The sequence below is a fragment of the Tinamus guttatus genome, unplaced genomic scaffold, assembly GCF_059628265.1.
Source record: "Tinamus guttatus ecotype Peru unplaced genomic scaffold, ASM5962826v1 Tinamus_guttatus_pri_ptg000140l, whole genome shotgun sequence".
Classification (NCBI taxonomy): domain Eukaryota; kingdom Metazoa; phylum Chordata; class Aves; order Tinamiformes; family Tinamidae; genus Tinamus; species Tinamus guttatus.
This window is the reverse complement of record NW_028288674.1, coordinates 1,104,864-1,118,977: the sequence shown is the minus strand read 5'-3', so window position 1 is coordinate 1,118,977 and position 14,114 is coordinate 1,104,864. Positions and strand designations below refer to the sequence as shown.

Sequence of the window (14,114 nt, the reverse complement as noted above, 5' to 3'; positions counted from 1 at the left end):
CCAGCCGTATTGTCCTACCCCTGCGCCGCCGGGCTGGAGCTCCCTCCGGGAACCCTCCGCCAATCAGCGGCGCTCGCCCGCCGTGACGTCAGTGGGGGCGCCGGCTTCCCGCCGAGCGTGTGGGGTGGGGCGTGGCGTGGCGGGCGGTACCTGGCGGCCGTTAACCGACAGGTGGGCGCGGGCGCGGCCGTTGCGCTCTGGGGGGACGAGCCGTGGCTCAATGGGCTTCGCTCATGCGGCCTTATCCGCCCCGGAGCGCCAGGGCCTGCTGGGCTACCTGGCTGCCTTGCCGTGCTTCCTAGTAGCTGAGCTAAGGTGCGTTTCTCCAGCAGGTCCTTGCTGCGCTGCCGTGTACCGTGGTGGAGCTGAGGGGGTGTCGGTGGCCTTACGGTGGCCAGGCGAGGCAAAAGGCTCTGTGTTGTGGCTCTGGTTGCCTGGCTGCTGTGGCTCTCATGAGATGTGTTTTCTCCGCTTGCCCCTGGCCTTGGGAAGTAAATATTTTGGCTTATGGGCAAGGGCAGGACATGAATCTTTGCCAAGTGGTTTCCCCTAGGAAAGGGCCTGTGTTGCCCAGAGATGTGTGGGGATCTTGCAACACAGGCATCCTAGAAAAAGAAATCCACCAATCTCCAGCATCTGTGTTGGGTATGCTATTTCCTAGAACGACCTGATGTTGTTTACAGTTGGTGTTATGTATCGTGTATGTTTCCTAAAATAACTAGTGTTTTTCCCTATTTATTTTCCTTTTTTTTCCTCTTCCTGTTTGTTTCAGCCTTTTGGTTTGTATTTCCTTTCTTAAGGATGCCTGAGGGTGTCCAGGTTTCTTTTTTTTTCTCTCTAAAAATGCATATCTTTTTTCTCACCCCCCCTCCCTTCCTTTTATTTACCTGGTATTGAGCAACTTGGTCTGAGAGAGCATCTTAGAAATTAGCAAACCAGCACAGCTGTTTTATGCCCCTGCCTTGTCATCCCACCTGTGAAGAGTTCTGTTGGTCCTTTCAATTCCCCTTTTGGAGGTAGGCAAAAAGCCAAGTCCTGGTTCTAGCGAAGTTCTGCCAAGGCAAATTGCTCTTAGGAGGTGCTGCAAGCACTGCTTGTAGAGGCGGAGGTCTTGCAGATCGGCCCCTCTGGCTCCAGTGTGACCTGCTGCACTGCAGTAGGTGGGAAGAGCACCGCTAGACAAGTGCTAGAGGCATCTTGTGAATGCGGATCAGCCTGTTACTGCTTTGGCTCACAAAACTGCTGATGCTGCCCTTTTTCCTGTAAAATGTCCTGCTTGGCTCCTGTTGCTGGGTGAGAAGACCTCAGTAGAGGATGTTGCTGTTGCCTAGCAAGCTGAAAATCCTCTACTGCCTCTGTCAGATGGTAGCCGTAGGGGGAAAGCCCCAGGGTCTCGCACTGCTTTGTCATCTGCTACAATATAGAAAGATGCATGGCCTGCTCTGAAGTGGCCAAGCCTAGTGTCACGGCCAAGCATGTTGGAAGCTATAGTCTGAGAGCCGGGACCTGCTTGGGAAGATAGCAGGGGAAGCTACCAGAGGGGGTTTTCTGCAAGCTGTGGCACAGAGAGAAGATGGATTACCTGGCCAAATCTGGCTGGTTGTGCAGGAAGGAGAAGCTGGGGCTCTGTGTTTATTCTTTATTAGGTTGAGAGTATGCCACATTCAAAAGCCTCTGTAATTTGTATAGGACTGGAGATGCTTCCAGCTTCTGTTCTTGTCAAAAAATGCGATTTTAAATGAATAAAGCTGCCTCACTGAAGTCTGTTTTGGTATGAGTTCTGTTATATCAATCTTCTTGGCAAGATTTTTGGTGTCTGTCTTTAGATGGGGAGGAAACCATTTTTAGAATATTCAAAAGCCTTATTGATTGACTTGGTATCAATATATTTCTTAATACACCTTTATCTTTTCCTTTTATGTAGTACCAAGAAAAAAATAAATAGGAAGACATCTAATTTGACTCGCAATATTTAGTTTTGATTATGTGTTTTAACCGAAATGGATTTTGTTTTTCAGCTGATGGGGTGGTATAAAGAATGAAAAAGCTCTCACAATGAAGTGTTATATAGTCTGCTTAAATATACTCAGAGTTACAGCAGGTATGTGGAAAGCTGCTTTGTTTGTGTCCTAATGTTTTAGTGTAGCTGAGCTGATAAAATGAATATTAGTAAAGTCTTGAAAATCTCAGTGCTGAGTTAACTCGTGGGTTAACGCAGAAGTCCCGTTGTTAGCTCTGAGAGGAGCAGGGGCCTGGCGGTGGCTGTGCAGATGAAATTGTGTTGCTGGGGAAGCCCAGTTTGTGGAACACAGTGAAAACGTGCGCAGGTGCAAACAGCACTTCCCTTGGGCTTGGGTTTCCATTTACAATTAATGGAAGGTACAACTGGAAATAATCCTTAAGTGATGATTGTTTATCTCTTTCATTATCTCTCTTACTTAAGAAACTTAACGAGGCTAATAAGTGCCAGGAGGAGGGTTGTTTTTGGCCAGGTGTGAGCAATAGAGGATCCCCCACGCAGGATGGAGCTGTGGGTCCCGCTGTGGATGCTCCAGAGCCCCTCCGTGTGAGGGGGCAGACGGGATCTTCCACGTGCGCTGCCGCCCGTGACTCGCTCTCCCTGGCCGGCCCCTCGCGCGCGCGGGCGGCGCCCAGGAGCGCGCCAAGGCGGGGGGTGTGGCCGTGGGGGCGTGGCCCGCTGCGGCCCCGCCCGCGGCCACGTCGGCGCCACGTCGCGGCGCAGGCGCAGCGGCCGCTTCCGCGGCGGGGCCGGGGGCCGGTGGCGGGGCCGGGCCGGGCGTGCGGAGGGAGCCGGGTCGGGCTGGGCCGTCGCGGCCGCGCGGCTCCGCCATGAACTTCCTGCGGGGCGTCATGGGCGGCCCCAGCGCCGGGCCGCAGCCCTCGGGCGCCGAGACGGTGAGTCGGCGGGCGCGGCGCGCGCGGGCGGCGGCCGTTGGCGGCGCGGGGGCGGCGGGTCTCTCGTGGCAGCGAGGGGCTGCCGTTCGGCTCGTCCCGCGCAGCGGGTTACAGGGCTCTTCCGCCCCCGCCGAGGCCCTGTTCGTCCCCCCCGCCGTGCCCTTGTGCCGCCGCGCGTTACTCGCGAGGCCGGCGGCGCCGTCCCGCGGCCTGCCTCACCGCCGCCTCCACCTTGTGCGTTTGCAGATCCAGAAGCTGTGCGATCGAGTAGCGTCTTCTACCTTACTGGATGACCGCAGGGATGCCGTGCGCGCACTTAAATCCTTATCCAAGGTACGGCTTAAATTCCGACGGGTTCTTCAAGCTATATAACGTGGTTAACATAGCGCTTTAGAAACTTTCTTTGCCTTTCAGGCTGCATCATAAACTATAAATTATTTTTCTTACTAGAAATACCGCCTGGAAGTGGGCATACAGGCCATGGAGCACCTTATCCATGTTCTTCAGACAGACCGGTAAGCGCACAGCCAGCTGCCCATAGCAGCCTCCAGGTGATAATGTTGCTCTCACATTGAAACTGGCCAATGCAATCATTTCTCTAAGTTCTTATTTACAAAATGAAAATGTGAACTTGACTTGTAATTAGTGACTCTCTTGTTGTGGTAACTTTTTAGGATGATAAAGCTTAATCAGCTCTTTCCTGAGGTGAAAGGAGCAGAAGGGATGGAAGGTAGGGAAGCAAGACAGACAGGAAAAGTAGCTGTCAGGTCATGCTGGTACAGAGATGCTCCTTAATGTTTGTAAGTGGTCTATTTCTGCTACGTTAACTGCAAAGTTAACTAAAAACGGTATATGAAACACTCAAATCTACTCATTAATAGGAAGTGAACTTCACAGAATGAAATGGATCAAGTCAGGGATCTTTTTTTTTTTTTTTTTTTTTTTTTTTTTTTTTTTTTTCTTCCTGTGATATATGTTAAGTGAGTTGGTAGAATGGTTACCATGAGGAGTAATGTAAATTATATTATAGTTATATACTATATATACTATATAGTTTACTATACTATAGTTTACTATAGTTGATATACTATATAGTTTACTATATAGTAGTTTATATTGAAGGTTATTGCCAACGCTTGGGTAGGTAAGGGTGTCTTTTGCTTTCAACTCAAACATAAACCTGTGTTAAAAGGCAAGGTATAATATGGGCATATACTGAACACTTGCATGGGAATGCAAGCAGAGCAGGAGGGCACCTTCTAATGTTTAGATGAAACAAAATCAACAATGGAGCAGTTGAGTAGCCAGAATGACGGCCCATGAGTTTATGGGACGGCGGTGTGTTGCTCCACATGCTTATGCAAGAGGAGAAACCTTTCAGTGACTAACTGCCGCTGTTGCTTGCAGACCGATAATACCAGTTGTTGTCTGAAAAGAGTCCTTTTTATTTGCATATTACTTGCTATTAAATTTGACTCTATGGGTTGCATAGAACTTGTGCAATGAGAGCAATCCAAGTGATGCTGGTGTTAGTGCTTCACATGGAGGGGAAGCCCTTCATTAAATGAGGTCAAGGAGCCTGCTTTCATCCACTTATTCTCTTTCGGGGCTAGATCTGAACTTGGAGAAGGGAGGTGGAGCTCTACTGATCTCCTTTACTTTAAGATGCTAAACCAGTCCTTCCGTGCTAGGATCTGAAGGGTTTTTCTCTGCGCTCTTTGGGCTCCGGTTGTCCTCTCCGAGTTTGTGTGCTGGAGCTCTACTTGGATGTGTTATGTGACTCAGCTTGCAGCTCAGCAAGCATTAAATGCACCTTGGTGATTTTTAGGTTTTGTAGGATTTTAGATTTAAAAAGAAAAGGCTCCCCCAAAACACTGATAGCTTAGTTTCCCATTGCACATTTTATAGTGGACCAGCATATCGCCTATATAGTGGCTGCTGTGGTTGATCTGTGAGTGGTGTAGCTGTAAGTCCTGTTTCTGATCAAGTTCTGATCAGTGTTGCCTGTAATGTGCCGGCTTGTCAGGCTGGTTGGAGAGTGGTGCTAAGGCTTTAGATGCTTTCCCTGTTGTGAGAGCTCCCTGAGCTCTGGAACCTTGATGGCTGCAGTCTCATGAATGTCGTGTGTTTTGGGGCATGTCAGGTTTTATAATCCTGGGTATACGCCTGTTACAGTGTTTTTTTTTTTCTGGTCCTGAATGTGATCATAGCTCATGGGATTCCCTTCTGCATCTCAACTAAGTAGAAACAGGGCTTGACTGGGCTGTGTCAGGTGAGGCAGGACAGAACTGTTGGAGAAGAGCCAACAGCAGGCATGGGTTGCTCAGTTAGGAGAGCCTGTGTGTGTACCTTAGAAGGCAGTCCACAGAGTACCCTCATCATGAGGGTCAGAATAGTGACAAGTACAAACAAGTTATGCTATTAAATATTTACAAAAAAATCAATAGCAGGGCTTTTGTTAATTGTGTTGCCTCTCATTCATGTAGCCCTTGAGTTGGAAAAAGCAGCAGATGGGGGAGTCTCTCTTCATCTTCGTTGTATCCTGATTTTGGTGGCTCACTTGTTCCTTCCTTGGGCAGCTCGTGATAAAGAGAGGTAGTGCATGAGCTCTGTAGTATCTTTCCTTTTCTCTCTTTGCAGTCTCTTTTCAGTGGTAATTGGTCACTTTCTGTGTAGCGAATTGTGTTTTTCTTTAGTTCTGTGCAAGTCACACTGGTACTTTCTTAATTCTGGAGTTCATAGTGGAAAGATAGAAGCATTTAAAGTTCCTCAGCATCTTACAGCACCTTCAGACCTTGGCAGGAAAAGGGGTTGGCTGACATTGTGGCTATGCTGAAATGGTCAGTGCTTGTTATGTCTGGTTCTTATTTTTATCCTCAGATTGTCCATAGAGGCTACTGGCAGCTTCCCTTTTACAGCTGCCTTTATTCTACAGCAGAAAGGTACCCCTTGTCTTTTAAATGTACATGTTGTCCCACTTGTTATATGGTCTCCTTGCCTTTGTGAGATGTGAGCACTTAATGTGTGCTATAGAAAACTGATTTTGGTACAGTTTTCCAGCTATGCACGTCAGCTGTCCTGGAGCCTGGTAACATTCCTGAGGCAGCCTTTAAATGTTGCAGAGGCAGACTCCCATACAACCAGTGTTCTTATACCACATGCTCATTTTGTAATATGAGTTAGGACCAGGGATCTACTGAAGAAACATTTATTCTCTTGACTTGCTGTCTAGATATTGCCCCATGCCACTAGGGAGTTTAAAAATAATTTGGCAGTGACTGTAAAACAGGCCAGTGCCACTTAACTGTTGGTGCAGGAGAGGGCACCAGAATGAAAAGTGAACGTGATTTTTCTCAACTTCTTGGCTTTTTCCTAACTAAATTTTTGAAACTTAAGTGTGCCAGTTCTAATCATTTGAAACGTGTTAGAAAAGATTGTTCTGGTTGCCGCACAGATCTCAGTTATTTATGTGCTGTCATTTCCAGAGGTTCACAGCTGTGATTTTCTTTTTACTCTACCTTTTGTGAGAGGTAAGATGCTTTCATCTTTATCTCCTTGGATCGCCCTACCATGAGTAGGGATTTTAGTGGGCACAAGTTGTGGCCCTCTCCAGACACGGTATAGAGACACTTCTTCATGCTCAACTTGATGGTAAAGACAAATCTGATCTGTATTGTAACACTGTGCTGCTTTAATTTTTGAAAAGGGGGTAAATGCTTTTTGAGGCTCCCTGGCTGGCCGTGGATGCTTTCACTTCCGTGTAATTTTGCTCTGCTGTCGTTTAGCAACTCGTGCAGTGCTGCCTTGGCTGTTTGATGGAGTGCCCCTACAAGCAAAAGCAGCGGTGGGGAATTGCCTCAGGTGGCCTATGCTGGATTATTGCGTTGCAGAGAGGCTGCATCTTTCACAGATGCTCGAGAGACTACAAATCTAATTCCTGGCTGATGACTCTATGGAGCAAAATCTGCATAGTTTCAATCTGAACAGAATATTTGATAAAATAATTTTCTACGTAATGAACAGCAGATGGGAGCAAGCTAGGGAATAGCAGAAGTGGCTACAGTGCTACTGTCCTCATGCTGTGATGCGTTTCCCTTCAGGAAACGAAAAGGCCTGCTTTTTATGTATCTGTATGAAATGTAATACTTTTTTAGCAGCAGGGATTTTCCTGGTAGGAGTAAGGCAAAGAAAAGCAATGCTGATGTTTTGCTTACGTGTTTTTTAAATTCAGTATGGTTGTCAGGTGTTGCGGTTACATGAAAATGCAGGTTTTGTGGTACTGTTTTGTCCAAAATCGAAAATTATAGTAAGGGTAGAATGGAAAAACATGCAGTCTGGAAATGTGAGCATATATGCTGGATGAGTTCCTTTAAATAGACTAAAGGCTTCTTTCATCTGCTTTGACTAACAGTTTGCCGGAGGAAGTTTTGTTTATTTCCATTACAGACAAAAGCAGGTGGTACAAGCTGTGTGACATATACTGAGCATAAACTGATACACATATGTACTCAGGAGAGCAGCAGGGCAAAGGTTGGGTTTAAAATCCCAAGTGAGAGGAGGAGTGTTTCTGAGACCCGATGATTCCAGCCTTGTTTGGCTTGGACTTAGCATGCAGGTCTTAAGGAGGGCACATGTCACTTGGAGGGCTCCCTGAGCCTTTGCTGTAGTGATGCAGGAAAGGTCGGTGTAGATTCCTCCCTTGGGCTCCTGGCTTGCCTCAACAGTTGAGGTTTTCCTGGTCGCAACATGTAGGCCTGCCATCTTTAATTAGGGCTCTAGTAGAGGTAGCTGGCCTCAGCTAGGGCTTGACTTGTATACCTCCATGCTAGGTGAGTTGTCTTCAGACCTTTGCTGTGAACGAGCCTTGTAGCTTCTTAAAATGCAAGTTATCATTTGTGTGGAAGGAAGCCTTGTGTCAAATGCCATGGGGATTAGTGAAAGCAGAAATAGAGGTCCTGTTTGGGCAGAGTGCTCTCTTGATGGTTGGCCAAGATTTGACAAGGACAGCTTGGGTTTGTTCATTTGCACTGTGCAGGTGCCTTCCTCTGTGTATTCAAGCAGCTGGGCTTCCATAGCCATCTGGTTTGTGAGGAAACCTTAAGTAAGTGGCAAACATGATAATGCTTTTTTTCACTCTAAAAGGAGCAACTCTTGCACTGCTTCTTTGTGGTGTCCTAGGATTCACATGTTATTTAGACTTTGTAACAGAAGAAATGAGTGTGGAAGAAATGCGTTTCCTCTGTCAAACCAGGGACTGGCTTATTAAGAGTGTTGGTGTAAGCAGGTTTTCAGGTTAGATTGGCTGCCTGGTAGCTGCTGGGTGAGTTGCAAAGCTCTTAATAGGTGGGTGTAGTCGGTGTCCGTGGCATTTAGACTGGCCTGTTCAGGGGAAGCCACAGCTGTGGTGGTCCCATTTCCCTGGAGGGAGCACTAAAACGGGACCACAGAGTAGCCAGAGAGGTCTTTCCCATGACCATGCCAAGGTACCACAGTGCCTTCCTTGGGTGATACCCTGGGAATGGACGCTGAATCCCTACTAGGTGGGTGTCTCATACCTGAAGAACAGGTTGCAAGGTGTGACTCGGGAAACACAAGTCATGATTATAGTGAAACTTCCCTTGGTTTTTGTTGTGTCACCAAACTTTCTGGATGTTGCCACCTGAGGGAATGCACCTGGGAGAAATAGTTTGACTTCATTTAAAGACCAGACAACTATGAGTTGGTAAAAATATGATATTCTATAATATGTCAGCATCAGTCCTTTCTTCCTTTCTCCATAATGCTGCAAAGTTGGCTGTATGGAAAAGCAATGTTATAAAGCATAAACTGTAAGACAGTTTGGAACTAAATAACTCATTACAGTGGTTCTTCTATTCACAGTTCAGATTCTGAAATAATTGGCTATGCTCTGGACACTCTCTACAATGTAATATCGAATGACCTCGAAGAGGAGGAGCAAGGTAAGCGCTTGGCAATGTGTTATTAACTCTGGGGGTGCTTGCTTTGATGCCTTTGTTCAAATCCTAAACTAACAGTGTGCGATTCACTCAGTGAGACTTGCCTTATGGTTGTGCAGCCGTTAAGATGATCCAGGAAATTGCTTGGGGTAGTTTGTTTTCAAGTAATGCAGGGACATTCTTTTTTTTTTAAAAAAAAAAAAAAAAAGAAAAAAAGAGATCCCTTTTGTGAATGGCAGCCAGTTGGAATGGTGTAGCTGCTCCTTTGTAAATAACGAATCAAGTTCTTTGGCTATTTGAAAAGGATGGTTTGGCCTGTTTCTGTCAAATGATACCAAGCAGATGAAGCCTTGGGTGCCTACAATGAAATAGCTGTATACAAGACTGAGACTCTTGTTTGCTAACCCTGCAACAGCTCTTTGGAAAATAACACTCTTCCTTGCCTTCCCTGGATGATCAAATGAGGAGACAGACATTTATGCATCTGTGTTTTTAAAAATGATTTGAAAAGGCTTATTTCCCTGATATCTTGCGGGCAGCCCGGGGACTAATTAGACTTAAACTCTTAGCCAAGGCTTTTTGAAATGGATGTTGCATGATGAGAAACAAGCAGTGTCTCCTCAGGCAAGCTCAGTATCTGTGGATTGACAGCATCTGGCTTCTGGCATGGACCTCAAGAGGCTTACTAGTGTCTTGTTCCTAGTTTGCAATATATACTGACAGTGCAAATATTCTTATGAAAGGACAGAATTTTCTATTTTTTAGTTTTCAAAATGTAAGATGATATTACCTGTTGAGTTGCAGTCTCTTGTCTGAAGTTTTTATCCCCAAATCCTTCCCCAAAGGATGTTTAAACAAGTAATAGATATCCTAAAGGGAAAGTGGGCAAGGGCTGTCTGATACGTATGCATTTCTGCCAGTACTTTGGCATCAAGTCATGCTGTACATACTTTCACTGTTTCTCCAAGAATTTGTTATCTCTTGCCTCCTGTTGCTGTAAGAAAGACTTGCAAGCTCCAGTCTCTCCTATACTTAATCTTAGATTGACAATTTATTGCTTTGTTTATTTGCCCTTTTGCTTGTTTATACTTTTGCCTGACAGTGAAATAGGATTTGAATAAGATGGAAGTTGTCCTATGCTGGTGTTCAGCCCAAATAAACAGTGCTGGTGAATGCAGGCCCTTGGTAGTGGCGGGGACTCAGAACCCTTCACAAGCATGTTGTTAGCAGTTGCTTGAGAACAGCAAAGAATTGATGGGCTTGTGTGGTCTACGTGGTAACACCAGCGTTCTTCAAGTAAGATGTTGCCCTGTTCAGTCACTTCTATGAGAAATACCTCAAGTATTAATTTTTGCCTCGCAAAGCAATGATGACTGCTTGGGAAGTGCAAGCTTGTGCTACTGTTGTGCTGTTTGGAAAGCTTGTGAACATTTCTCTTTCTCTTTTTTTTTCACTTTGACAGATGATTCTGAAGGTAAAAGAATCTTTACTTATATAAATATGGCACTTGGTTTTAGTCTAGTTACTATTCACATCCCTAACCCTCTCTGCTGTTAACAAGGACACTGTAAAGACTCATAGGGTTAGGGAATGCTTCTTGCAATCTGCTGTGAAATATAAATTCACTTTAGTGCTAAAGTACCTTCCCACTTTGATTTGTGTTGGATTAGGTAGTTTTCATTCAACTTGGGCGTGTTGAATGTCAGTAGCTCTCCTGAGATGGTAGTAATGAATAATCCTTGCATATCATGTCATCAAAGTGTGCAGCCTTGGTGTTTGTGGGATTTTGATGGGCAGAGGTGGGTTGCAAAGTTACGCTTTTTGGGAAGATGGCTCAAACACATTCACAGAACAAATGTTCTTCACAGTGTCTCTTAAAACCAGTGCATGCTAAGAGTGTTCACTTAAATCATAAGTTTGCCACTAATGCTTGGTTTGTCTTTTTTAAACTACTTTTATCAAAATGCATTTAAAATGCTGTTTTTAAGATGAAGTACTAGTTTGCAATGCTGGGTAATGGTGAATCATCAGGAGCTCAGTTTAAATCTAGGTCTTTCCTCTCATTTGTGAATATGTAGCAGTTGACAGAGCTCAGGAGAAGACAGGTTGCAAGATCTACAGTGTAACCATATATGAAATAGAAGATGAACTTTCCCTTTGTTGCTTTGCCTTTTTCTTTTTTTTTTATTTGCTCCTCCATATTTTTCTTTCTTCAGTTCAGTAGAAGAAGAAACTGCTGATAGGAGGTGTTAGAAAGATGTGGCAACTTTAATTAGGCTTTGTTATAGAGGAGATCCTGAACTAGAGGCAAGCTTTCAGATTAAACAAATTCACCAGAAATTGTGCAAGAAAAAGGATTGGAATCAAAAATAATCCAAAATAGAAACACTGCTTGTTAGTTGGGCTCGAATAAAGGGCAAGATGTGCAGTCACACTTTGTAGCAAATTGGAAGCGAAATATGAAATACCTGAAGCTCATCTCCCTTCAGCAACTGAGTCTCTGCAGAGTTGCCTTGCTTGTTTTTTTTTTCTCTTTTTTTTTTTTTTTTCCTTTTTTTTCCTTTTCTCTCTCCATGCCAAATAGGACAAGAGACCTTGTGAGCCCCCTCAGCTTTAGTTCTGTGTCAGGTTTACCTGGATTCTGCTAGAGACTTTACTTTTGAAGAATTTTCATGTGCAGTTGTCTTTCATTTTGTCTTCCTATCTTACAGTTCCTTTTGCTTAAGCTGACCTGCTTCTTTCTTGCTCTTGAAAGCTACCTACCAAAATGTCTACTCCATGGGAGAAATATACACTAAATAGGAGGAATGATAAGCTAGTGTCTGACTTGAAGACCAAATAAAAACCCCTTTCTTTTATTGACAGTCCTCTAAACAAAGAAAGATGTTATAAGCTGGCAATGAATCAGCACACAGTTGGACTTGAAAGAAAATTGGATTGGTAGAATTTGTTTTTTTTGGCACCAGCAGAAGAAAATTTTATGGTAGTGTCCTTCCATTTGTTGGTTCTGTCATACCCCAGCAAGGTACAGAGTTTAAAGATTATGCTTGGTCTTTAACTCTGTTGACAGCTGCTTGGTTATGAAAGGTTTGTTAGTAGCTCTTTGATAAAGCTGTGAATTCTGCAGTTGACGACCACAATTCTCTTGTGCTTTCAGTGATCCAAATCAGACCTTTAGTTTGAGCTCAGAAGTTCTTTGTTTTTACAAAGTTTTTTTTCTTTTTTTGAGCTAGCATCTAGCAGGGGGTGGTGGTAAGTGCTGAACGCACATGTGAGTTATTTGTCCGGTACTCTGAGTTAGATGATCATCACAGTTTTTCCTTAACTGAAGCCTTGGTCTGACTCCTTAATGGACTTTGGGAGTAAATATAGAGTAGGATGTGGGCAAGTGGTGGCCTGCTTGGTGGGACAGGAGTGGCTTTGAGATTATGCAGGAATAAGGGAACAAAGAAGCAGGTTTTTCAGGAAGGTGGGGAGAAGCAGCTCTGTAGGGAGAAGGGTGCCTAGCAGGAGTCGGGTATGTCAGTGGATGTGTCCTGTGCCGCTTAGCTAATGGTTAATACACGTGCATTTAGCCCTTGGATTTTTCCATGCTGCTATGAAAAACCTAATGCAAACACAACCAAGCATGGTAGCAACCTATTTTTAAACTCAAGGAGACACTCACTGCATATCAATGATCACTGTGTCAGGTAGGGCTGAATTCCTGTTGCTGTTTGAACTGCTCATAATCATTTGAATAGTAAAGGTCTCAAACTGAAGTAGAGTTAAATGAAATAAATTATTTCTGCCAAAACGGAGAAGATGATGTAAACCCATCTTTAATCTGCTGTCTCTTAGCAGCAGTTTTTCTGTGGACAATTTCAGGGCTCAACCAGGAGTACCTAAATCTGATAGTTTTCCTGAAATATCTTTGTTAAAATTTTCATTCAGCCTAGAAAAACAAATGCTGCATGGACAGGGATTGTCTGTTCTCTTGTCTTGTGTGATGCTTTTTGCATTTTTCTATGCAGTAGTGACACAAGAATTGTGTAAGGCCAAGGTGGTGCATTACCTAGATTCCATAAAATTAGAGAGTAGATAGTGGCACAGATGCTTCATCTTTTTTGTGAAATCAATTCATATTCCAATATTGAGAGATTTTGATGCCAACTGTTTCAGAACTAATCTTGTTGGTGCTTGGGTCTCTCTTCTAATCCTAAATGAAAAGTAAATCAAGTGCCTTAACCACTTAACTTACGTGCTAAGTTAGTTGGTGGGGAATCAAATATCCTTTGGCAGTGCAGTAAGTACCACAAGGAAGGCTCTTTAGGATAACCTCTCAGAGTTCATTTTGGCTGTGTTCAAATACTGAGTTGTGGAGGTTTTCTGCTCCTCACTTCAATGTGAGGGTTCTCCTTCTCTCTGTCAACTCCTGGTTCACTTCAGAGCATGCTTGGTGTTACATCTTTAACTGGCAAGTGGAGTGATGGCAGGTGTGAATATAAGCATGTATGGGAAATGGAAATAGTATTTTTCTTGTGATGGGAACTGATTTGGGTTTCTGTTTGGTAGGTTCTTGGTTCTGTTAAAATAGCTCTTGGGTTAGAAATACTATCTTGATCATAATGTACACTTTCTGTTTTTTTGGTGTGCAGCTTGTAGTACTGCTTGATTTAAAAACAAGTTTATTAACCTTAGAACAATGATTCTCTAAACCTTGTTGTCCTCTGTGTCCTTAATATAATGAAAATATAACCCACAATTAACAATTTGTTCTAATGATGTATTGTAATGTATTGGTTTTGATTGTTACAGAAGAAAATCTACCAAAGCAAGTGGATGACTTGGGAAGTCAGTTTACAGAGATCTTCATAAAACAGCAAGAAAATGTCACGCTCTTGCTGACCCTTGTGGAGGTGAGTAATGTGTGGCAGCTGGAATACTGCAGGCTGGTAGTGTTGCATGCTGAGGTTATCCTAAGGGGTGAGGCAATGGTTCAGCCTTTCTGGTGAAGCCTAGGTCAAATATCAAGTATTCTCAGCCTCTTTCCGGTGGGTGGGTTTGAGGTGGCAGTGAAGATGGCAGTCTGGATGAAGGGCATTAGTACTACTTCAATCAGGATAATGTGAAAGGGGTTTTAATACATAGTAAGAAGTGCTGCTGCAGAAAGTGCAGCTCTTGGCACTCATGCTAAGTTAATTCACCTGATGGTTATTAAGTGCAAATGAGATGAGTTTTGAAGGAAGAAGAGATAGCTAA

The 14,114-nt window shown here is 44.2% G+C and overlaps 1 protein-coding gene across 2 annotated transcripts in view; it reads left to right on the top strand.

The window, feature by feature from the left end:
- Positions 1-2,805: 2,805 nt before the first annotated feature.
- Positions 2,806-14,114, top strand: part of USO1 (USO1 vesicle transport factor) — a 29,363-nt gene continuing 18,054 nt past the window's right edge. For both annotated transcript variants that reach the window (XM_088521960.1, XM_088521958.1), the window contains exons 1-5: positions 2,806-2,916; positions 3,163-3,249; positions 3,367-3,431; positions 8,797-8,876; positions 13,671-13,771. In XM_088521960.1, coding sequence (XP_088378086.1) covers positions 2,851-2,916; positions 3,163-3,249; positions 3,367-3,431; positions 8,797-8,876; positions 13,671-13,771 — 399 coding nt within the window. In that variant the 5' untranslated portion in view covers positions 2,806-2,850. The remainder of the gene's footprint in view (positions 2,917-3,162; positions 3,250-3,366; positions 3,432-8,796; positions 8,877-13,670; positions 13,772-14,114) is intronic.